At 42.3% G+C, this 25,901-nt stretch overlaps 1 protein-coding gene across 3 annotated transcripts in view; it reads left to right on the forward strand.

Moving 5' to 3' along the window:
* Positions 1-25,901, forward strand: part of LOC106567418 (teneurin-2) — a 132,539-nt gene that overhangs the window by 41,377 nt on the left and 65,261 nt on the right. The window contains exons 1-2 of one of the 3 annotated variants that reach the window (XM_014136638.3): positions 13,319-13,672; positions 22,867-23,091. In XM_014136638.3, coding sequence (XP_013992113.1) covers positions 13,657-13,672; positions 22,867-23,091 — 241 coding nt within the window. In that variant the 5' untranslated portion in view covers positions 13,319-13,656. Of the gene's footprint in view, positions 1-13,318; positions 13,673-22,866; positions 23,092-25,901 lie in introns of those variants that run through there. The other 2 variants (XM_014136636.3, XM_014136640.3) reach the window with 2 other exon arrangements.

Raw genomic sequence — 25,901 nt, forward strand, 5'->3', positions numbered from 1 at the left:
TAAATGTACTTTTAATCAATCTGTCTGCATATTTCAAGTGATGTCATATGAGGGGGCAGTGAGATACTTGATGGGTTGGACTCGATGGGTTCTTCTCGTCAATTATCTTGAAAAAACATATACTTAACTGGAAATCCTCCATTGTAAAGACAATGGAAAAATCATGTGCTTCATTATCAAAATATTGAAAGAGCTTGGGCGACGGAGAGGAACAAAATGGTGCAATTTGAGGCGTAGAGTAGTGCAGGCACTGGAGATAGGAGGGAGAACAGGTGGGTCTGGGTAGGAGTGACGTTGTTGTCTTTTGTATGTGTATGTTTTGTATTGTTTAAAAAACATATAAATAAAATCTTTAAAAGGAAAATAAGAAAAAATAATATTTGATATAAGTTATCTCCAGTATCATCACAAAGTATATTTTGCATAATGATGAAATATACTTTGTGATGATACTCAAGATTATATCAAACATAAGTATTAGTGTCTTTATGCGTTTCACAGGCCTAACACAGCAAGTAATACTGTGTTACTGTGTTTGCCTCTCATTATGCAGAGGATGGTCCACCATGCAAACAGGGTTTTCTGGTCCTGCATCTTCTGGTGGCCTACTTCATCTTCTGGTGACCTACACAGTCAGACTGAGCCTTTCAGTGGTCTAAAGAGGCTCAGGGAAATAAAATAGAACAACTATATTTTGTAGTATTAAAATATATATTAAAAAAAATAAACACACACAGTGATTTATTAGACACATTTATTTACAAATATAATTATGGTGGCTTTAATGAACCAAATCTAAAACAAACCAAATATAAAATGAGGCTAAATAAGAAGTGCAGTCCCCCTTTAAGAACCTTTATGCCTTAGGAGTTTAGTACAACTGCCACACTGGTATATAATATCATAACCCAAGAATTAAAGCAATTTTTGCATTTTATAAAGTCTAGCAATCTTGCCAGCAGGCATGTTCACTGTGGCCCTGGTAAGATAGTTAGACAAGCTAGCTACTCTAACTTGATTGATAGCCTGAAATGGCTTGGTAGCTAGTTATAATGTTGGGAGATTATCTAGCTGGATAGCTAAAAATGTTTTAAAATAATAGTTTAATTGTCACATACACCAGAATAAAATTGCTAGGTGGGTAGAATTACAGAGAAATAACAACATTTTTGTTGTATTTATTCATCAAGAAGGAATCAATAGGCTACATAGCGTGATCAAATTAATTTACAGACATACCTCCTGGGAGTCCTGCCCATCACCGGCGGCTAAAATCAAATCAAACTCTGTGCGTGTCACTCGACACTCTATCTCCTCCTACACTGACGATGTTGTCGGCACGCACTAGAGCAGGGGTATTCAACTCTTACCCTACGAGGTCTGGAGCCTGCTGGTTTTCTGTTCTACCTGATAATTAATTGCACCCACCTGGTGTCCCAGGTCTAAATCAGTCCCCGATTAGAGGGGAACAATGAAAAAAATGCAGTGAAACTGGCTTCAAGGTCCAGAGTTGAGTTTGAGGGAACTTCGAGTATCTAGCGTCCTGCCTAGCATATCTTTTCTCCGTTTTGCACCTTGGAAGGAATCACTTACTAGGGAGAATAGGGAGAATTGCCTGGTCCATTCAGTGTGCCCCCTCTGCAAAATACAGCTGACAGATCTTTTTATAAATAATGAAGATACAACTTGGGCTTAAAAATTAAGTTGAATAATTAGTTTCATTAATTTAAAAGAGGAAAATGTGTGTGTGGGCATGGTGTGAGAATAGAAGCTGCTGTTGTTAAGGAATCCCTAATGAGCCTGCTGTACCTGTCTGGCATCCAGGTCCAGCTCTTTCTCTCCTCCATCTCTCTTTATCCCTCCTCTCTCTCCACTACCTTTCTCTCTCTCTCTCTCTCTCTCTCTCTCTCTTTCTCTCTTTCCCCTCTATTTTTTATATGTATTTATCTTTCTCTCGTTCTCTCATTCTCTCATTCTCTCTCTCTCTCTCTCTCTCTCTCTCTCTCTCTCTCTCTCTCTCTCTCTTTCTCTTTAAGAGAAGAGAACACAACACAGGACCTGGAGGGGCTATTTGTTGTGAAGAGCCCTGCTAGCCTCTCTCTGTCTCTTCCTCCAGTCTGGAGCTGCCTGCCATGCTGCCTGTTAGAGCCCACAAAGTCAAGGGCAGAGAGAGAGAGAGAGAGAGTCAGTCCTGGGTGACCCATGTGTGGGGAATGCCTCCTCGCAGATATCCTTGGTGTGCAGGGGTGGAGACGAAGGGAGAGTGTTGCTCACAAATCTCATTAAGGCAGCAGGTGCCAGGAAGGCTTTAATTGCAAGGCACGTCTTCTAAATCGCCCCTCTGATGGCCGATGGGGAGGGCAAAGCAATTGGCTGATGATTTTGTCAGAGCGTAGTGCACCTGATAGAGACGGTTTTGGCTGTCTGGACTGGGGGAGCTACCAGGGCCACAGTGAACAGAGACTAGAAGAGACTCCTTCTTTTTCTGTCCCCCATTAGTTAAATAAAGGTTAAATAAAAAAATAAAAATTTATATTAAAGTTCAGTCCAAGCTAACTTTATTTCTGCTAATTAAGGCAACTTTCATCACCCCTGTCAGGCAGCTCAAAAATTGGGAATTAGAGTTCATCTCCTCAGCTTCCTTCCGGCCCCGACTTAAGTCTGACGCAGGGAGGAGAGTGTAATGAACCAGGGCCTGAGTTGAGTTCTGTCTTGTGTGGTTCACCACAGGTAGGCTAAGACAGAGGATGGCTACCTTCGCAATAATGAAGCCAGCTGAGTATTTTTAGCCTTTGGTTTTCTCCCATATAATGTCTCATCCCCAGGGACTTCAGCCATTCTGCATCGGAGGGTTTCTTTGAAGAAAAAAGTCAAATTAAAAGAAGAAGAAAAAAAGTATTTTAAACAAACGTAGGATTGAGACAGACAGTGGTTACAAGATGTTCGTTATGGATTTTGTTTTGCTCGGTGGTGCAACAAGTCTGCAACTAGATGATTTGCGATGCCCATAAACAATACCATGTCATGTGTTCCAGTTTCTAAATTAAGACTTATGTTTATCTGACGCAGGATTCTATGCCTGGAGATGTACTCAGTAATTTATGCCTCTCTTTGCATAATTTATTCACTGTAATGTTGTTTGACTGCAGAATTTTGCCATCACTCACTCCTCTTTTCAGAGAGTCTGAGCTGGGAAAGAGAGATAGAGCGAGAGAGATGGGGGGGGGGGGGGGGCAGAGTTATATTTATTTCTCTCTAGATCCTCCCAGGTGAAGTTTTCCCCCGTCCATTTTGTTGGCATTAACGTTGCATTTCATAATTGATCTGCTTTTAAAAAGCAAAAGCCAATGCCATTCAATTCACTGGAGGCCCAGAGCTGTCCAGTCAAACAGTCTAGCAATATCCCTCTCTATACCTCCTTGGAAGCAGGGAAAGTGGGTTGCTCTTGAGGTGCGGTTTGATGTGCCTGCTACTGTTTTAGCTGAGCTGTTTACCCCCACACAGCACACCCCACCCAAGTAAGGTAATTGGATTCTCTCTTCCCCCCCCCCCCCCCAGCACAGTGCTCATATTGACAGTCCATAAATCGTGGGGCAGAAATAGCTCTGCTGTGTTTTGTGTGTGTGTGTGTCACCTGGTCTACTGTTCTCTCGTTGTGTATGTGACGCTGCAGGAGTTCTATCTGGGTGGCCAGGTAACATTCCTGATCTTCACTGGGTGCGTTTACACAGGCAGCCCAATTATTGGCAGACGATCTGATTGTTCAAAAGAGGGGGGGGGGGAGAAAGTGGCTTACATGTGATGGGCTATGGTAGTCCAAAGACTCTGTGGTTATAACGGAACGAATGATGCTCCTTTTACATTATAAATACTGTAGATACAGTATACCTGGGTGCACATGCACCAACCCCCCTTACTCCACACCGGTCCAGACCGCAATCTCTCAGATACGATAATGGGGAAATCCAGTGAGAAAACACAAAGTATTAGTTGTGAGCTTTAGTCAGATCGGCTACGTTCAGTGTGGAGTGAATGCTATGCTAATTTATTATTAGGATGTGTTCAAAAAGAGACTGAAAGGAGATGGCGTGGTTGAGAGAGAGCGGATTGCCACAATCACCCTCCATGAAAGAATAGAGAAGGACGTTTTGAGTCGCCTTCTGTAAACATGCATATGACCAACATGCTATCAGAGGCACCCAAGTGACTTATCCAGCATAACTAAATCGATTCATTGTCCATCTGAAAAGTACTGTTTACATCTGTCAAAACAATGACAGTTGTGGTCTTTGAACAGTAATCAATGACATTCGTTCGTAGAAATCAATTGTAATGATAGTGACAACAACAAGTGTGGTTAATCATTGGTTGATTGATATCTTCTCGCCCCTACACTAGACGGTCCCAGGTCCTTGTCATTGTCGCTGGTGTCCCAGTGAGTGGTGGGCGTTTGCCACGCAATGAGTCGTCAATGTCGGGGTTGCTTATCCGCATCTGGCAACGGTGGTTAAAAATGGACAGGGTTGAAAGGAGCAAGGGAAGCATTATAGACGGATATTGTCAGATAATAAATCACTTTCCCTTTTTGTGAGGTTATTCCTGATTCGACTCATTTGGACGGCATTAGGCCTTTGCTGTTGTTCTACAGTAAACCCCCCCTCCTTCTATCCTCCTCTAGCTCTTCTCTCGCAAAACCCCTATCATGCAGCCAGCTCCACTCCACCATGCCTTCCTCCCACTTTCCCTCCACACGATCGATAGGTCACCTCTCTTATTAGACCCTCAAATGTATTCCTCAAATTCTTCCTTTTCCGTTCTCCTCTCACTCCCACTCTCGCCTTTATCTCTCTCTCTTTCTCTCTCTCTCTCGCCTGTCTCCCTCATCCCCCACTTTCTCTCACCCTCTATCCTCTATTCTGGCCTCAGGGTCAGTGCATCACTAGATAGATCTTGCCTATTCTTGTACCCTTTAGATTCTGTCCTATTTTCTCTCCTCAGTCTGTCTCTTGTAATCCTGCCCTTTGCCCTGTCATTTCTTTCTTTCTCTTTCTCTCTCTCTTCCTCTCTTCCTCTGTCTCTCTCTCTCTTCATCACTCCCTCAGCTGGAAGGCTGTGTTAGGACTGTAAGATGACAAGATGACTGTTACATGTTGGAACAGGTTGTTGATGGATAGAGCTTTCTCACTAACACTTCCCGAGAGCAGTGTCCTGTTTCCCAGGTACACATATAGCATATAGGTATACAGTATACTCAAAGGTAATTGTCAGTTATATCTGTCACGTCTTTTATTTCACAAACTAGTCTCAACACCAGTCTTTGGATCTTGATTCTCTTTCCCGAGAATCAGCTAACGCTTGCATGGGTACAGACAGACCGCTTTGAATCAGTATATGACAGGACTACCCATCAAGAAGCCCATCTATCTCTGGCTCCAAGGTATGGGAGACTGTATTCTCCCTGTTTTTGGTCCGCGGGGTGACATCAGTGCCATGGCTCGTTAGCCACTAACAAGCCCCATCACAGGCCCTTATTAACATCCTGGAGTCAGCAGCAAGATACTAGTGGAGTGAATCACTGTCCTTAATGTGCTGTGTGCTGCACTTTCTATGACGTCCCTGTGCCCCCCCCCCCCCCACCCTCCCACGTCGCTAACAACCTAGCACCCCGGCCCCATTACTCTCCCTTTCTAATTTAGCTATTTGTTTTGGAGTGTCCTCCTCTCTCTCCCTTCATCTCTCTGTCTGGCATTCTGTCTTGCTCTCCCTCTCCTCTTTTCTGTCTGTCTCTCTCTCATCTCCCTCTGTCTGTCTATCCCCCCTATCTCCCTTTGTCTCACCGCCCCTCTCTCTCTTCTCTCTCTCTCTCTCTCTCTCTCTCTCTCTCTCTCTCTCTCTCCCTTTCTCTCTGTGTGTGGTGGTGTGACTCCAGGTTTTAATTAAACTCTCACAGCTGGCAAGGGCACATCATATCCTATCTCATCAGCCCTGCCGCCTGGCTCCCCTCAGTGTCACTCTCTCAACCAATCTGGCTGTGTTACAGCCCCCTCACTCCATCTACCCCCCCCCCCCCCCCCCCCCCACCGCCATCCATCCCTCCCTCTCTCCCCTCTCCTATCGACGCCTAGGGCAAGCCACTTTGTATCCTGACACTCCACTCCTTTCCATCCAGTCGAGATTTATTACAAATCATACGCCACTGAAAATATGTATAGGAAACTGTAGGGTTTTAGACATGTTGATCTGTTGTGTTGTGTAAGCCACTAAACCTGGAATGCTTTCATGTGTTTATTATGTTATTTGTAGTAGGGTTTGTATTGTTGTGTTGCGTGTTGCGTGTATATGCATGTGTTGATAGAAAGCAACAAGACCTATGTAAACATCCATTAGGAAGATAATGTGACAGTGAATGGAAGTCCTCGCTGTGGAGAAACCGCACAGTTTACAAATGTGAGCAGGGAACCACAAAAACTCTCTCACATTCAGGAGACTAAATGTTTGATGGATGGCGTTTGCCATGAAGAAATGGGCATTTTATCTCTCTAAAGGTTTTGTAATTGCTGCAGAAAGAGGATCCAGTACTCAGACATATTGCTGTAATGGGATAAAACAGGGGCAGGACTCTGGCAGAGCAGTGCCAGTAATCTGATTCTCCACAGTGTGTCTCACTGCTTCTCCTGATCCTGTCTCAGATCTTCGGGTTCACTTCCCCTCCCTGGGTGATGGGGCAGCATGGGAACTTAGGACATGGTCCTGCAACGTTTCAAAGCTGCCGGCTAGACCTGGATGGCAGCAGCTCTGGTGCTCTGGCAGTCTTTGTATTAAACAGGAGGCATTTCCAAATAAATATTGAAGGAGTAAACACATTACTTTAATTGTATTGTAATAATGTGTATTGCATTATTTGAAAAGCCTTTATGGTGATTTAATGTCTTCTTAACAGGGCGTGGAAACATATGTGTGGGTTTAGCTCTGATTTGTTTGAGATTTGCCTGTTGATGTGGAGCGTGGCTCACACGGTATCTGCATATTTTTACATAACACAGAGGTATTTCCATATGCTGTTTGTATCAGCCTACAGTTCTTAAGCCTTTATTGCTGGTGAAGTGACTGAGATTAAAAAAACTGTTGAAGCATTTGTCAGGCTGAATATCCAACGCCAGAGAGCATGTGTGTCCAGACTGACCATGCCGGTATCAGTCTACCCTGGCATATACCTTTTCTGGCTCCAGTCACTGATCCTGCACCCAAAATGGCAGCACGGACATGACTGCTTTTCTAAGTAAGAGCACTCAATAAAATCTATCTGTCTTGCTCCAGATATTGAGCTTTTAGACCAGAGGTGGACATTAGATGTCCTGGAGGAACCGGGCTTATTCATGCTTTGTGTCCCCTGATTAAATTACTTCATTAGAGGGAAGGTAATCCAATAAGCACTTTATTAACAGCTGGCAGCAGCAGTGTAGCGCAGGTGAGCTCGGTGACTCACTCCTTTTAATGACACTGGGATGGGTGGGAGGATGGGGTGTGTACCATGTACACAGGCTCATTGGACAACAGCAGGGTTAATCAGACACACACACCTCTCTGTCCGGACTGGTTAGAATAGCTGAATTCAATTCATCTGATAAATTGCACTGTGCAAACTGTCAAGGACTTAACTTTCTTCTGACTTTAAAGTTGCACGGTCAAAATTAATTGCGGAGCTTTTACACAACGGATACAATGCCGCTGTACACTGACTATGCTTTTCGGTACGGAAAACTGAGCGGAACCCTAGGTTCAAGTACAGCACACGGTGGAAATGGAATATATTCATGTGAAAAATAATCCTAGAAAAACCAAATAAATATTTTGAACAGTTCCATCACAAAGAAAGAATGTTCAACACTTTTTGTTCTGTTGATTTCTCTTTCTTTCTCTCGTTTTTTGGCGTAGCCATCTCTTTCCATCATAGCTGGAAAAAAATGACACCTACACCTTAGCATGCCTCCTGCAGCGTAAGTCCTCACATTACCTCTGAAACAACCTCCTGGCTGCTCTGCTACCTCCATACGGCACTTGGCAGCAAGATCTCACACATTCACAGTGGTTAATTCAGTGTTGCACACACACCACCCTTACTCCCTGTGCCCTTCACTGTCTCTTGAGCTTTCTGTCAGCCTGCACCTCCATTTCTCCGTTCAGCCTCCCTCCCTTTTCCTCTCCTAATAAGCTCAGGGACTGGCCATCCGCCTGAGTGACTGGGGGAAACCTCCCGCTGCTTCGCTTTTCTCGCCAATTCCAGATAGAAGGCCATGATTCAGTGGCTCCACCTCTGATGGTCCTTAGCTGCTAAGTGAAATTTAATGAACAGGGACAGGTACTTTGAGGAAAAAGCTGGGCTCTCTGAGCATGAATACGAGGATATTGGGAAAGCAAGCAAGTAAAACCGTACATTGGCTTACTGCTGCCTTGCCTCTCCTCCTGCTACCGACCCTCCCTCCTACCGCCTCAGATGTTTACAGGACAAGTATTGGCAATGACATAGAATAGGATTATACAACTCCACTGCTGTAGGACTGCAATGTCTGCTGGTTTTTGTTTAGCCTCAGCACATAATTAATCAGTGACAGGCATTGATTGGATGGTAATCAAACCTGGTTTCCCATGCCTTATCATTTTGCTGATTGAAATGTGAAACGATGAAAGCAGCAGACCTGCAGGACTGGAGCCGTACTCCCCTGGTACAGAGGAACCCATAGTACTGAGTAAAGTCATAAACTGCATAAATTGTCCTTCTCTATTCCTTACAAGCTTTAACTATTGGGCGGCAACAATATTAGGTATTCAGTAGCGGTCTGGTCTCCGTGGCCTGTGGATGCAAGTTACGTAATTCAGTTCTGTATGACAACAGTTAATGCAGCCTGAATACATGCAAATGTACATGTTTTTACTTGACTGTTGTGTGCTATCAGACCGTTGCTGCTGTTTACTGAAACATTGCTGATAACTGCATTTAGACGTCATTGGGGACGACCAGCTAGAAACCAAATTAGGTCAGGTTATCTGATGGAAAATTTCAATTTAAAAGAGAAAGAGAGGGATAAAAACTCACTGCTGAGTCTTTCCTGTGACATTTGATTGGGGAGCAGTTCACAGCAAGGACATTTTGCACGGTAAGGGGCTGAAAAGAGGAATTACTCCACACACATGTGAAATGTAAACAAACAAATCCCACCAAAAGTAAATGTTATGCCACGCCATATAGAACAAAAAGGTAGAGCGAGGCAGATAACGAGAATTTAAATAGAGACTGACACACCTGTGGGGATAGGTTTTGGGGGGAAATGCGAACAATCCGCTCGCTGACACTGCACCAACATTCTTCCGTCTCCTCCACTTCCCACTGAGAGAGGTAATAGGGAGGATGGATCTGGTGCACTTTCAAAGGCTCTCTCTGTGGAGAATACCCAGCGGTGCTGTTTTGACAGACACACATCCTAGAATGAGAGTGTGTTGCAGAGTTAGGGGCATAAAAGAGAATGCAGAGCATGACTGAGAGCCCACCTATATTTAAAAAAAAAAAACAGACTCCGGCAAGGAGAGCAAGACGCTGTAGAGGACAGATAGACGCAACTGTTCTGTTTCATATCCCTGAAATTAATTTTACATTACAGATATGTTTTTTTTTTTATCAAAATGTCCAGCTGTCCAATGGCTTTGTGAAAAAAAATCTACAGTGAACAATTAAAATCACAGGTCAGGATCCTTTGCCCTTGAAATATTATTTTTAGGATTAAAATGTAATCCCCTTCTTAATTTGTTATAGCAATTAAGCAGTAGTAGTTGTAGCATTGTAACAGTGTAACATTCATTTCCAACGGGTTGATTCCATATGCAGCAAAGGTAAGTGATGGTTTCACGTGTATGTGTGTGTATTCAGGAGTGACAAGGACAGATAGAGGAGAGTCCAGAACCAGCACTACAGCAGTCTGTACAGGAGGTTATTGTCCATTCCTTTTTGAATGGGACATGAAACGTGTTCATAGGAATGCATAGCTTTCTGAACTGACTGGATTTACAGGGCCATAGTGTTAACTGCACTGCTTTTGCTCAATTTACCCGCTGTGTTTACCCTGTTTTTATTTCCCATCCTTCTCCTTCCCATCCCTGGATCCTGTGAACACCTGAGAGGTTCATTAGTGTGGGTAATGTTCTGGTTCCAGTCACTGCTCCTCCGCAAACAGCCCACTCCCCCTGGGGGCACAAACTCACGTCAAGAAATTCATTTTACATAATGTGGGACAAACTTTCTCCCAGTGAAAAGCTGAGCACCCCTAAGTCAATTTGGAAGCGATACAGGGCTTTGTTCCACCCTGATTGAAACAAATGCGGGCCTTTGTCTTTATTTCCAGTTTATACATGATGGTGATCGAGACCTATCTGCCAGCCCACCTGATTAAAAGTGCTCATGATTAAACATCCCTACGAGAGGAGAAAATAACTCATTTGAATATGTTTCGGGGAAAAATGCTTAATTGCTTTCTGAAATCGTTTGCATCAACAAATTGGAAAACGTCTGTTATTGTTTGCAGTGCAAATCAATTCTCAGCTCTGGGTGAAGCAGTGAATAGTTTTCTACATTCTGTAACTATTGATATGTGTGTTAAAGAGGAGAGTTAAATGATTATATTATCTGTTCAGTCACGATTTGGAGTATGTATTCTACTATACTGAACAAAAACGTAAACACAACATGCAATCATTTCAAAGATTTTACTGAGTTACAGTTCATATAAAGAAATCAGTCAACTGAAATACATTCATTAGGCCCTAATCTATTGATTCCACATGACTGAGAATACAGATATGCATCTGTTGGTCACAGATACTGTACCTTTAAGAAAAGGTAGGTGTGTGGATCAGAAAACCAGTCTGTATCTGGTGTGACCACCATATGTCTGATGTAGTTCAACACATCTCCTTCACATAGACTTCATCAGGCTGTTGATTGTGATCTGTGGAATGTTGTCCCATTCTTCAATGGCTGTGCGAAGTGGCTGGGCGAAACATGGGACCAACACTTTACATGTTGCATTTATATTTTTGTTCAGTGTATGGAGAGATTCATGCTGGCAATAGGTGGAGTCAGAAGGGATTGCTGGGTGAAATAACACTGGTGTGTATATACAGTATCATACTGCAGCAGATTCTAATAGAATTTAAATGGATTTTATGTCATTTTTTGATAAATGGCCCTCTTGGGTATATGTTTCTGTGTGTGTGTGTGTGTGTGTGTGTGTGTGTGTGTGTGTGTGTGTGTGTGTGTGTGTGTGTGTGCGTGCATGTGTGTGTGTGTGTGCGTGCATGTGTGTGTGAGCTGTGTTTTTTGCCCTGTTATTTTTAGGCTAAGGTTAAACTGTTTGTTGATGTGTTCATGGAGCGAGCCTTGATAGCTTAGTGTGAAGAAACCCCATAGAGTTGGGCTGGGCTCTTTCATTTTCTCTCATTTAAGTATGCTGTGAGAGGGGAAAGGCCAGCTCTCACCTCTAAGGGGCACTGGGGAGAATTGCGAGTGACAGCATGTTTTAGCAGGGCTACACAATCTCAGGAGGGAGCCCGGAGTGTCTTAGGTGTCACTGTGTGTACGTTTTTGTGTGTGTGCTTGTGTGTAGTATGTGCACATGTGTGCGTTTTGCCTTTGTTATTGGGTGACGTACTGTACAATCTGCATGCCTGCAGCTTTGAATGCTGTGAGCTAAACAAAGGTCTGCCTCCATTGTTTTAGCTCTGTAAGGCTGTGGAGTGTGAGTGCAGCTGGGTCCAGGGTTTGGGGCCTCTGGGATACGGATGCATTTTCATAAATTTTCTTCCCCAATTTCCATGTGTTTTTTTCCTGTCAGGGAAACAACAAAGGGCAGAACACTGCCTCCACATCTTATCTCCCTCTATTTCTCCCTCGCTCTCTCCTCTCTCCCTCTATTTCCCCCTCTCTCCTTCTCTCTGTCTCTCTCCCTCTGCCTCTACTATTGTTCTGTTTCAACCCCAACTCTCCAGTGCCGGCGTCTTTCTGTGGCACAGCTGAGTTTCTGCGCCATGGCGCTCTTTGTGAGCTCTGGCAGTCGAGAACTGCCGTGGGTAATGAGGACGGATGCCCGTGCGTGGGAAGCGCTGGCGCTTTGTAGTGTCGCTGTACAATAGGGAGGCTCCTGGAAGCAGTCAAAGTATTGCCACACAGTAAACAGAGCTGCCCAGAAATGCGGGTTTAGCAAAGACAGTTTCTGAATTAGCACTAATTAGATTACTACTTATTCTCACTTCTGCTTAACTGTGGGTTGATGCTCTATGCTCAGCGTCACAACAAAAATATTAAAAGGGAGGAAAGTGTAGTTGATATTTCCTCACCTCATAGCGCAAAGCTGTTGAAACCGAAGCAAAGCGGCACTGTGCTTGTAAGTGGTTCCTTGGTGTAAGTTTCCTTTTTGTTAATCTCTTGTGGTCTAAAGATAGAACAATGGACATTGTACAGATTTGATCATCTCAATCTCACTTTAGACACACACACACACACACACACACACACACACACACACACACACACACACAGTGAATGAACAACAGACAGGCTATTATATGTTTCCAGAACTAGGCTTGAATCTGTTTTTTTTAGCATACATCAAGAACTAGAATTGTATCAAATGCACTGATTATCCTTAGAATACTGGGTTTCTGGACTACAGAGACAGTGGTTTGGAACTGGTTTAACAGACACAGATGAATCTACTTCTGGACTATTGATCATTTGGTTTCATGGACATGGTTTGTAATATTCAGCAATATATTGTACATGAATATATAGGTAGACACACAGGCAGAAGGTTGTTATTTAACATGTAAAAGAATCGGGGAGATGATAGCCTATCAGTGATGGCACACTATATGGGTGGCACCCCCAGACTCTCAACATGAAAACCACCCTTTTCCCCAGTCTGTCTGGGCAACTGCAGCATGCCATGGAGAATTCACCCATACTAGAGGAACACTGCCATGTCAGCTGTACAATACCGTACACTGGAGGGTATTCTAAAGGCTCATAATCGTGTGTGTGTAGCCTGTAGGAGTGGAGAGCTGGAGACGGATCCGTAAAAGCCTTATGGTGCATGGCATGATGATCTAAACACAATTTGACTGACCCCATAGCGAGAGCATAATGGCACTAAATGTATACCTGAGACACTTGCTGCAAAGGCAGCATAACAAAGAGAGAGATAGGAGTTGCCTAGTTGACCACACGGGAGGTACAGACCAATCCACTCCCTATAATGACACCATGAGCTCACCTTTACGCACCAGCCCGCCCCTCTGCAACATTTGTACTGTACACTAACTGCATGGCTCTTTGTCAGTTTGCCTGCGCGTAATTCATGGTAACGTTAGTGCACTGTAGCGCTGAAGATTTAAGTTGGATGTCTGTCTGTTCGTTTCGATGCGAACACATCAGCAACCAGACAAAGCTACACGCTACTGCCGCGGATGCTAACAACCTCAGTTTCGCGCCTTTCACTGTCTTCTCTTGGTGCAAGTCTGTGTAGCCGACACAGAACACGGCGCTCTTTGCTGATGCTGGAAAAATGTCTACCTCCCTTGCATGAGTAGAGCAGAAGCCGAGTTCGCAACATGGTGAAAAGCAAAGGTAAGCCGAATAAATCGACTTATCTTTCTTGCTGTGTGTGGCTCATTCAACTATGCCTGGATGCTGTTAAAATAATATTATGCGGTTCTTGTGTTCCCTCTGGATATGGTTTTAAAGTTGGTTGACATATGGGGGTGCATCTGTCGTGAGATATCCTATTTCAGCCCGTTGAGTTTTTTGGAACTGAATTTTGGTCTGAATTCTGACTCCCATCCCGTGATAATGTCAGCCTCTTTTGGAATAAATCATTCCAACATCTGCTTTCTATGATGTAGTGTAGGATTAGAGCTGTAGGCAATCTATTTTGTATTAGGGCTTCATCTAGCAACACCTGATTGCTTTTCATATAATTGTTTTATTTTACATCACATTAACAATGTATCCACTTTATCATAATTGAAGCGTCTTAAGTAACCTATATGCAATTTATGAACTTCGTTTTGATATGTTATCGAAATTGTGCATCATCTACACTCTAAGGGCATTTTAAATGTGTGTGTGCATTTAATTAGGTTGATGAACGTTGTTTGATTTTGTTGTTAGAATAATCGTGACGTTTTAATGGAGTCTAGGGACACTCCCAGAACAACTGATTGCAATCAAAGTAAGGGGGAGTGGTTGGCAGTTTAAAATGCTAAGTTATTCTACATTCTTCCTCAGATAATCAGAATTTTCTGATATAGTCCACCTGTTATTAAATATTTGTGTTTTAGCATTCTTTGGTAATTGTCAGTCTCAGGAAAATGTATATGTAACCAAATATTCATCTACCACTGAGAATCTGATTTACTAATCATCAACATGTATTGCACCATCTTCTTATATCTATTTTAGGACATGCCCTGTGATGCGTTTTGAATTTGAAGATACTAATACTTTTTATATGTTCTGGATTTTGGCTGGTAATGTTTTTATAGTGGATTTCCACAGCTCTTGTTTGGCCTACATAAAGTGTTTACACAAATGCTTTCAGGGAGGGTGATATATATATATATAAACTTTAGACACATACTCATTAGCATGTTCTATCTTTACAGGGCTGTAACACTCGTGCCTCTTTTTCTCCTTTTTATCATAACTACTATCTACATAGTAGTGTTTTCATCACTGTCTGTGTTTCGTGTCACTAGGCAATATTCTTATTTAGCAGAGCTGCATTTTCCTTCTCTGCCTCTTTTCAGGTCAACTCAGTTCCCATGTCTCAAAGGCTGATAATGTCATTACTAATTGACATGTTGGACGGTCCAATTCATAGTGCATTATCTAATATATTTTAGTGATGGGGGGGGGGGAGTGATAGAGTTACATATCACAATATTTGTTTTGGACGATATTATATCCATATTTGACTCCAAGTATCAATTTGTAAAAATCGATACGCCAAAAAAAACTTGATTTGTCATCCTATAGCTTGTTCTTCATCTTGTTTTTAAATAGTGAGCCAACATGATTTCATCACTTTTATTTCCGTGGCCGATCAAAATAAAAATCGCAATATCAAATCGCAATACATATAGAATTGTGAGAATTGCAATACATATTGCATCGGCACCTAAGTATCATGATAATATCATATCGTGAGGTCCCTGGCAATTCCCAGCCCTGATATATTCTGATATGTGCCCTTACCACATGGAGGCATCCCTTCTCAAAGCATCTGCCAAGTTTGCAAAGTCCTAGCTGGAGAGAGAGGTAGCGAGAGAGAGCTGCTCGGAGAGTTAAGGTTATAAATGAGGCTTGCTTATTGTTGGAAATGTAGGGTACTATGTGGGAGCCAAACTATAAATCTCTCAGAGGTGTAAATATGGTTAACTTGGTGATTATAATACTCTAAAGCTATATTCTTAGACAGCCTATATGTGGGGCATAGGCTTTTGAACCATTTCTCACTTAATAAGTCAAAATGAGCGATACCCTACTAAGACATTCACTGTTATCAGTGTATGGATTAGCCGAAAGGAGAATAGTTAATGCTGGGTTGATGACACTTGTAATAAATGTATTAGCAATATAGGAAAAACACGAATGATTTAAACACTAAGGATCTCATTTACAACTAGAAAAGAAAACATAGTTCATAAGCGAGAAATATTAATGACTTCCTTTGGTTGGAGAGGCTCGATACACACACTCCAGTATTCGTGAAGAGCAGGTATATCACTGACTATCCTTGAACTGTCCAAGGAAGGAGCACACTTCAGTTTTTCAAGGCAGTGTTTTTTCTGTGTTAAGTGAAGTGAGTACATGCTCATGTCTGATTGGGCGTTACGTACAGTACAGCCAAGTAAATGTGCATCATACGTATGTGCGTGGATGGGGTTGTAGGAGAGGGAAAGACAGACAATGCCTAGCACATGTATATTTGTTTGTGGTGTGCGTCAGTGCAGCAGGGTATTGCCACATCCACTGTGGGGCTCTGTAGGAGGAGCTGTGCAGAACAACATCATCCAGCCTGCTCCTCGGGGTCAGATGATGCAAAAAGGAGCAGCGTTTGCCTCAGTGTGCTGTGTGTGCTGATCCCAGAGCCTGGAGTAGTGGGGCTGATCCTACTACTGGCTGGCCTAGCGGTGAGTGTCACACAGCAATGGTCCGGTCACTTTGCAGCCTGGTGCAGTCAAGGTGCCCAGTGGGCTGCTGCTCACTAATGACCTGTGTCCTGCTGCTGTCCCCAGGACCAGACTTAGGGCCCCCTGGACACTGATGTTACCAGTTGTCAGATGGCTAATATGTGACTGGCATTTGACTCTGGGATTCAGCTAAAACATTCTGACATTTTTTTTACAAGGCACTATAAAGATTTAGGAGGGGGTTGTGTGACTGTGTGTGTGTGTGTGTGTCTGCAAGCGTGTGTGTGTAATTTGTGTGAGCTCTAGGCTTGGGCGATATACTGTTTATACTGAATACTGAGGTATTCTGAAATACCTACAGTATGATTTTCAATCCCGACCACTGTTTATAACTATATGTGTAACTATAAGAAATCTAAGATGTGTCAAAAAAATTATGTTGTTTTTTTAACTTGCTAGCTAGCTAAGTGGCTAGATGGCTAACTTCTTGGTTACAGCAGAGACATTCCAGCCTGAGTACCAGTCTCTTTAGCTAACACCTTTGTCATTGCCAAAGAGCCTGACCTTTCTGCCATATTCAAATATGAACATTCTATCATTAATGAACTCAAGGAGAACAGAGGAGTTGATCCTGATTCGATAACCCTCACAGCGATCATCCAATAACAACAATTACCCAAATATTGGCATTCAATCACTTTTTTCTCTCCAGAGAACACGTTGGTGTCCGGTTGCTAAGCAACCACTTTTTGTTTATCCAGACTAAACCAGTCTGTCAAAAGATTCTAGCTGTAAATTCTCTGAATACATACTGCAAACCACAAAACCTATTTGCTTTGATTTTAAGCCTCAAAATACAACAACTTGTCTAGCTAACAGCTGTTTGTTTTTGACTTGATGATTATATTTTCGAGGCTCAACATGTCATGGAAAATATTAATGTTATTTTCAACCACCAACTCCGCCTTAAATCCAACTGCATATTGAACGTTGAGATTGCCGAAAGGCCAGTCTATTTGGCAATGACATGGTTTCGCAAGGAGTGGAATGTTAGCTAAAAGACTGGTACCCAGACTAGAGACATTCAATTCCCTCCTGGATGAAGATCCCTGTTGCCTAAATATTTTTGGTGCGTTTCCCCCTTGTGTGCATTTCCGATAATACCGTATACCCTGGGATAGTACAGAAACTTTGATGGTAGGAAAATGTGGATACCGCCCAACCCAAGCATGCATGCCTACATACCTGATTGCAACAACTCAGTGAAACTGGCTCCGGGGTTCAGAGTTGAATATGACGGCTGTAGAGGGAGGTGTCCAATTAAACTAGCTTCAGGTCTTAACTGTAAATTAAATATGATTATTAAGGCCAATATAGGCCAATATATGAAATATGTCAATTAAACAGGAGTTGTTCAATTTGATAAACTCTTTGGTTTGTGTCAGTTGATGTCAAAAAGTATTTAGAACAGCCAATGGAGCGTTGTTTTTAGAATACGGAGGAGGCGGCGTGGTTTAGAGCAATTCGTATTATTCTGTACGTAAATCCATGACACTCAATTTAGTATGATATGTTATGTTTGGTATAGTTACATAAGACGGATAGTCACTTAAGGAAAAAACGAAATTAGGGTGTTGGATCGGGGTGGTTGCCAAAGATTGTGAGTTTGAATCATCACGCACAATTTTAGCTAATTAGCAACTTTTGAACTACTTGCTACTTTTTTGCTACTTAGCATGCTAGTTAACCCTTCCCCTAACCTTAACTCTTTAACCTAACTCTGAAACTTAACCATAACAATGAACCCCTAGCCTAGCTAATGTTAGCGAGGTAGCTAATGTTAGCCACCTAGCTAGAATTTTTAACATATCATGTGCTTTGTATATTGGTAACATATTGTATGTTTTGAACATTTGTAACACATTGTACGTTTTGCTAATTCGTAAATTGAAATTGAATTGAAATTTGTAACATATACAAAATAGGTGAAATACATCCACAAATGAATACATACCATACGAAATGTATTCGTATGGTTACCCCAAAATGTATTCGGGGTAGCCTAGTGGTTAGAGCGTTGGACTAGTAACCGAAAGGTTGCAAGATCGAATCCCCGAGCTGACAAGGTACAAATCTGTCGTTCTGCCCCTGAACAAGGAACAAGGCCTAGGAACTCACTGTTCCTAGGCCGTCATTGAAAATAAGAATTGTTCTTAACTGACTTACCTAGTTAAATAAAGGTAAAATAAAATAAAAATGTAACATCAAACTAAATGGAGTGTCTCGGATTTCCGTACAGAATAATACGAAATGCTCTGAGACCAGGTTGGTCTGTTAACAAGCCTTTTAGTTGTCTTTCAATTTGGTTCAAATTACATGTTTACAGTGCAATATGTTGATTTGAGTAAATTAATGAAGATGGTGGCGTCTTTGTGATAAAAGTGCATCCTCTGAGGCCAGTGACTCAAACTCATTACCGTTGAGACCTGCTTCAAATAAAACTCAAAGCAATATGGTGTGTCTTTGACAATCTCTCTCCCCACTTCAAAGGCATCAGTTCATTTGAGTAATTCCCTTATTTTGGGATTATGAGTGCTTTTGGTTGGTGGCATAGGAAAAACACTTTCTCCAAGTGAACGATCACAAGACCCCTAAAATCAGAGAGAGAGAGTGAGAAAGTGGCAGAGAGAGAGAAGAATTGAGGCATGCAGATTTGCAGGTTCTAGGAAAACAAACAAACAAAAAAAGCTGTGATTTTATGCGGAACGTGTTGTCAGGGGGGAGAGGCTGCTCTCATTGGTTTGGAATGGAATCTAATTTCTCACTGCTTTGATCCTGTGTGAGGGCGAAGACTTCTTAGGACTCCAGATGGGGGGGGGGGGGGGGGGGGGGGGGTGTTGAGGATGAGTCGGCGTATAGAAAAGTAAGACCGTTTTTTTTGTTACTTTTGCGACACCGGATAAAAATAGTGCCTGAATGGAAGCATCCTACTTCAAAGGCAGCGATGTAATAAGTAATTTATACCGTACATATATTAAAAGGCAACAGCTGATGGTAGAAGTGGATCTTTAAGTGGAGCTTTGTTCTGTGTGATGGAGAGCCGAGTCAGCACATCTTAACCCGTTTCCCAGCTGTCTTTATAATGAAACATACAAGGATAGAAAGAGAGATGATGGTGATATTATTGCTCAAGTCTGGTTTTCCGATGTGCTTTGCAGCTGAGCCTAAGTCTTGGTTCTTGCCTCCCTCCTGCAGTGCCACATTGCCATGTTCTGGGCTAATCTGTACATCAGCAGCGAGACACACACAGGACAGTAGGAGGGATGTGGGTTTGCTGCTGAGGTGGCTGCTGTGTTGTTTGTGCTGCAGGATTTAGAAAACACTCCAAAACCATCCGTGTTTCTGTTGGGTTGAGGAGGGGTAGCTAGGTTGATGAGGGAGGGAGGGAGTTGATGGATGAGGTCAACTTGTTGTGACGCCGGTGTCATGTCATCTCATGTATCATAGCACACATACATCACCATATCACATTGTGGTGGATCATTTCACCCATTTGCTCGAATGAAATTGAACAACTGAGCCGATATTGAAATCACACAATGCTCCATAGAGTTGTCTCCATCCCACCTTGAGTGGGATTCTGTTGAAAATGATTTGAGAAATAAAGTGTGGTTTCATGTGAACGATGGTGCCTGGGCATGAGGCTACTGGGGCTGTGAATGTGCTGAGGATGCAGCAGGGAGCCATCCCAGTCATGGGGAGTGATGACACAAAGAGGCCGTGACAAAATGGAGTCAGGCCGATTGGAGCCAGTTCTTTTCAGATCACGCTGAATGTTGTTGCGTGAAAAGGCCTTGGCCCAGGAGAGAGGGGGCAGTGAGGGATAGAAAGGCGCTTTTATGGAGCCCCCACATGTGGAGCCCCCACATTATGGAGCCCCCACCGAGAGGCACAGCGGTCTAAGGTACTGCATCTCAGTGCAAGAGGCGTCACTACAGTCCCTGGTTCGATTCCAGGCTGTATCACATCCGGCCATGATTGGGAGTCCCATAGTGCGGCGCACAATTGGCCCAGCTTCGTCCGAGTTTGGCCGGGGTAGGCTGTCATTGTGAATAAGAATTTGTTCTTAACTGACTTGCCTAGTTAAATAAAGGTTAAATAAAAAATTAAAACATATCAGGCAATAGGAAGAAAAGTACTGTACTACTTGGTCCAAAAATACATTATAAAAAGCTTAGCATTCATTTACATTTGAGGTGCATATTAAACTATTTATGGTGCACATCAAAGCCCTCAGCAATCAAAATACCAACATAATCAGATGCTCATATGTAATGCAAGGCACGTTAGGTAGTGTGATGTCTCTGCAAGTGACATTTTGTGAAGTAATCTTTGTCGACTTGTCACATTAGAGCTGGCTTGTCCTCACTCTCTCTCTCTCTCTTTCTTTCTTGCCCCTTCTTGATGTCAGCGTTTGGAGCCGTGTTAAACGTGACAAAGAGGACAGATGCGCGGAGCTCTGGTTCCTTTTGGTCCTCTAGTTTTGTTTTGGTGTGTGATGTAGGAGGACACTGATATGATACATCTCTGCAAATGTCACAGCTATACCTGCTGTGTGTAGACAGCCTCGGCAGGAGTCAGCGAGGAGGAGAGAGGAGAGGCTGGGAGGCAGCGGCCCTGTGTGTTTGCTTCCCAACACATTATGTGACTCAGAGGACAGGAACGCTAACAGCGGAGGATAAGGCTTGAAACGGCGATAACGGCTCCAAATGAGCCACAATGAAGGCCTGTGCCAAACGTCCACACCGGAATAGGAAATGAGGGCTGTTCTGATACTCTGTGACAGGAACCGATTTCATCCCCCGATCTTCCATTCAGAAAACCTTCCTAGTTTATGTTGATGTTCTGATATAGCGGCTAATGCCTGTTGTTGACAGGAGAGGAGGATGAATCCTTAGCATTAGAGAGAGATTTGCCCTCTATCGCCATCCAGCCACTCGACTCTCTGGCTCCCCAGTACTGTACTATATGTCCTCTTCCCCTCCACCGCCCGTTCCAATGTTCTGCTAGCCTATTTGCTTTGAAGAGTGCTGTGTGGCAGCAAGCTAGTGATGCAATGGTTGTCTTCCACTCCGGGACTTTGAAGCAGGCATATATTATTCAGCAAAAGCAGGCCACTTTTAAACATTTTTTTAACTACACACGACAAGAACTGACACGAAGTCAAAATCACCCGGCCTCTATACAAGGACACGTTTGCCAAAGCAGCCGTGGATGTTGGATCTGCCGACTTGCTCAGAGCAAAGTGGGTGGTGGTGCTCATGTTATTAGTGAGAGTATTCACACTAGCTGGGAGTGCTTTGCCTTGTACTGACAGTTACAGGGCCTTGGTGACACCATTCCATCACACCGCAACAAGGTGCAAGGTTGATATATGTGTCTGTGATCTTGATGAGCTGCATCAAAACATGCTAATCTAAAAGGACACCATGGATGCGTGGGAGTAACCCCTTGGAGGGAATCAGCCTTCGTTTCTCCATTGCTGTGTTGGACATAAGTAGGAAAAACAGAATATATTAAATGGAATACTGTAATTGACTGAAATCAGAAAATGGAGCAATCATTATTTTGAGAAATGGTAGCCTTGAATAAATGTACTTTGCTTACAAATTGTCTTTATTGAAGAATGAGTATTTTATGGAATTTCTAGGCCACGCATGATCATATATTTTTGATCATTCTCAAAACACATTATTAATATAATCACCTTTGTTATTTCCTTGAAATGTCCTAATAAGCAAGTTTATGTCCCATTTCACAAGTTAAATACTTGTGGTTAGTGGACATAGTTCCCTTTACAAACCTAATATTTGATGGCCTAAAATAGGATGTGAGAAAGGGTTTAGGATGAAACAAAAATAAACATAAGGCTACCCCTTGGGTTTTCTGTTGGGGTCAACCATTTTTCTGAACTCTAGTGTTACTGCAGGCTTAATCATGCAAATCAATGTTATTTTCTCAGTGCAATCTGGTTTGGTTGCAAAATAGATAAAAAGGAGCTAGATCCCTCGTGACTATGGCAAAATAAAGAAAATTCTGCACCGTCAAAGAATCCTAATGAAAACTCATATGCTTTCACTATTTATTTCTCAAGGTCAGAGTCAAACGCAGGAGTTCTTATTTCAAGGCAAATAAAATATCTTACATGATGGTTCATTTAAAAGCCTGCATACGACATCAAAGTTGACCTCCTTCCAGTGTGCTACTATTAAAGAGCAAGGTTATCAGAGCGATTTGAAGGAATTGAAAGCCCTGTAATACTTCTCAATTTTCTATATCTCTTTCTTTCTCAATTGTTTCTCTCGTCTTTCATTATCGTTATTTTATGGCTGAGCTGCCGATGGAATTGACAGTCTCCGCTTGAACACATGAATAATGGTAGCCATGAAAGAGATTGACAGTGTGTCTAAAAGAGCATTGTATTGACATGGAGACGAGATTGTGTAATTTCTAGCACTTCTTCATGTTCAAAGAGGACGCCGCCTATTGTCCTCCTGTAACTTACAATACTAGTGTGCATAGTAACACGTGCCCTCCATCTTCTGTGTGTGTGTGTGTGCTCCCCAGGTCGTCCCCTACCTCCCACACCTTCGTCCAGCCTGCTACCCCCTGCCCCACCTCCACCCTCTGGCCCGCCCCATCCTGCCCCCCCAGCCATCAGGGAGTGCCAAGTGCCCCTGCTGGACAGCGGCTCCCCCCATGTCATGTTGGACCCCCCTCCTGACGACGAATTCTCCCCCAATTCTTACCTACTCCGGGCCTGCGCACCTCCACCCCAGCCCCCCTCTGCGGGTAAGACCTTCCCCAGCCAATGTAAAGTATCATAGATATGCCATCTACCATGGAATATCTCTCTCTCTATTCACTGTGGTTCAGGGATAGATACAGATCTCTGAATAGTTTAGATTTAGTTTTAAAACCAAAAAGTAAGCGCATAGTAAACGATTATGCCATATCGTTGAAGGTGAAGGACATTCTACAACGATCATTTGTAATGTTAAAATCATAATGACCCTCAGTCTATTTTTTTTTAATTACTCACTCGCTTCAGGTAGAAAATCAAATGTATATGCTAAGATTGAGTTCATTGATATACTGCAATTCCAAATATTTTTCACACAACAAAGAAAGTGGTCATTATGAATTTACAATTATTTGCTCTTATGCCACCCAAAGTCATAAATAGGAAGGAGTTTTGAAAGCAGCTCCTTTGAATCAGAACATATTATTTCCATATTAATAACTACCATTCCATAGTAAATGATGAATCCCTTATCATTCACTCAGTTTCTACCTGTGCTTGTGAGACTGGTTGCATATGCAATGAGGAACACACTTAGGGTTTATATTTCCACTCTTCTCTGTGGTTTATTGGATAAAATGATGAAAGCTTGTTAGTGTACATTAGTATTTAAAGAAAATGCATAGATTTTAGTTGGCTAAGAATATATTATCTATAAAATGGAAGTTCTGTGTTCATTTTCAGTTCAAAAAAAGCAAACTGGTGAATTTATCAATGCTTTGGAAATTGATAAATATCACAATGGATAAATTGGGGTTTAATAAAGTATTATTAAATTGAAGTAGTATTACATAGAAGTATTGAATTGAGTCTGAAATGCAAAAATATGCTTGAAAGATGTTGAATTGAGGGAATTTGGAGTTTAATTTCATTTCAATGAGTTCAATCTGTGAAACTGCCCCCCACTGTGAATGTCTATCAAAAAACAATATTAAAAAGCATTAGTCATTAGGAATGGTGAAGAAATAGGCCCACTTAATTCATTTTTGTATTTTCTGCCCGTAATTGCTTTGCCTTTTTCTGCGCTAGCATGAACAAGCAAGAAAATTGTGCGTCTTTGAGTGTGCTTTTGTTCCAAACACCGTGAATGCAGCTGTTACTTTCTAATCACGTCAGTATTCAGAATGAGAGTTCCTAGGTGACTGAATTCTCCTCAGTGGGTGAGAATGGTGGAAGGAAAGGATTGGAGACGATTACTGCGATGTCAAACAGAGACTCTGCTTGTAGCCAGAGATACAGAAGGGGCTTTGTCTGGGTTTCCGATGATTTCTCTCATTCTTTTATGTTTTTTTTGACTGTACGTTCGACACTAAAGATGTAATACTTGTATATTTATGTCTTCTAAAATGTGGCTAGGAAGCACAGCTTTTGTGGTTTCATGTTGAATAGTTCTGGTACTACATTTTCCCTTGATGAATTTGTGTACTGTTGGCTATGTATTTTTCTTGCCAGTGCACTTGTTTGTAGGTAATGAATAGTCCAAAAATAGCAATTTTTACATGGTATTGTTTATATTTTTAGTGTTGCAAAACTCCTAGGCCTACACGGAAATATGGCATTTTTGAAATGCACACAGTGTGACGTTGTAGCCTACGTTTGAATTCCAGCACAGATCCCAAAAAGAATACATATTGTATAGCTCATTGGTCACGTTGGCTTTACATATATATTTCCAACCCACTGCGTCTGTGTACCACAAAGTAATAGTACATTATGGAATAATACAAGTAGGAATATTACATTAACCAAATGTTCCTGTCTATGGAGCCGATTAGCAGATAACAGATAGTCACTGTAGCGACAGGCTATAGACCTGCTCCTTGAAATGGGTCTGTCCTTCTCCTAAGTTGTCTTCTGATCCACATCATCCCATTGCCTTTGAGTTGAAAGGCCACTGACTCCCATTGTTGGGGGTCATGTGTTTTTCCTCTGTGAATAGACTTGAGGTGACACCTCACTAACTCAGAGAGAAAAATATATATTCTCTGTGCTTGGTCATTCTGGCTCTTTCTGAACCCCCAATGCTCCACGTGAAGTCCATTCCCTCTGAGGAGGCAATCAGGAAAGCTACTCTGAGCAATACCTGCCAATAACCCAAATAATCATAGAATCAAGTCAACATACTGACGCATGATGGGAAATAGGGGAATACATCCTCCTTCCTCTTCTACCTCCTTCCTCTTCTATGGATCTAAATCAGTAAGTGTTATATCAATATGATAAACGAAAATCGGATTTAGCAAAATCAGATGGAACCGTTTTTTTTTGCTGGAACAAGGTCTAGTCTTAATTAGATTAGCCTGTCCTTTAATCAGCCATAAATCTTTATTAATACCGTTGGGGGGGGGTTCAGAATTTGAGAGTAACGTGATTATAGCCAATTTCAATCAACTTTGCATCAGGGCTGAAATTGGTTTACTTTTCAGAGGAGCCACATCAATCATGGCGAGGCACCCAATAGGTTAGTGAAACGTTTACTCCTCTTAAGACAGATATGGTTGTTATTGATTGGGGAATCCACAATTAGATTTTCATTATGGTAGTTTATTGGTTCTTGTTTTCAACAGATACTGCTATGTGTACGATGTTCCTATTAATTATTGTGTTCGATAATGTATTGCTGCATGGCCTTCTGCTCTTAAAGAGGCTGCATTTCTGGAGATTTGAGTCTTAGTGTAACATTTCTCCATGCTGCATTTGCGTTAGGCCTAAATGTGGAAAAGAATCGGCACAGAAAGACAGAGTAGTTTTGTAAACAGTAAAATGCATCAACTAGAGGCTGCTAGCAATTTGGTGAAGA

This window comes from Salmo salar, chromosome 13 (genome assembly GCF_965601325.2).
Source record: "Salmo salar chromosome 13, fSalSal1, whole genome shotgun sequence".
In the NCBI taxonomy this organism is placed as follows: Eukaryota; Metazoa; Chordata; class Actinopteri; order Salmoniformes; family Salmonidae; genus Salmo; species Salmo salar.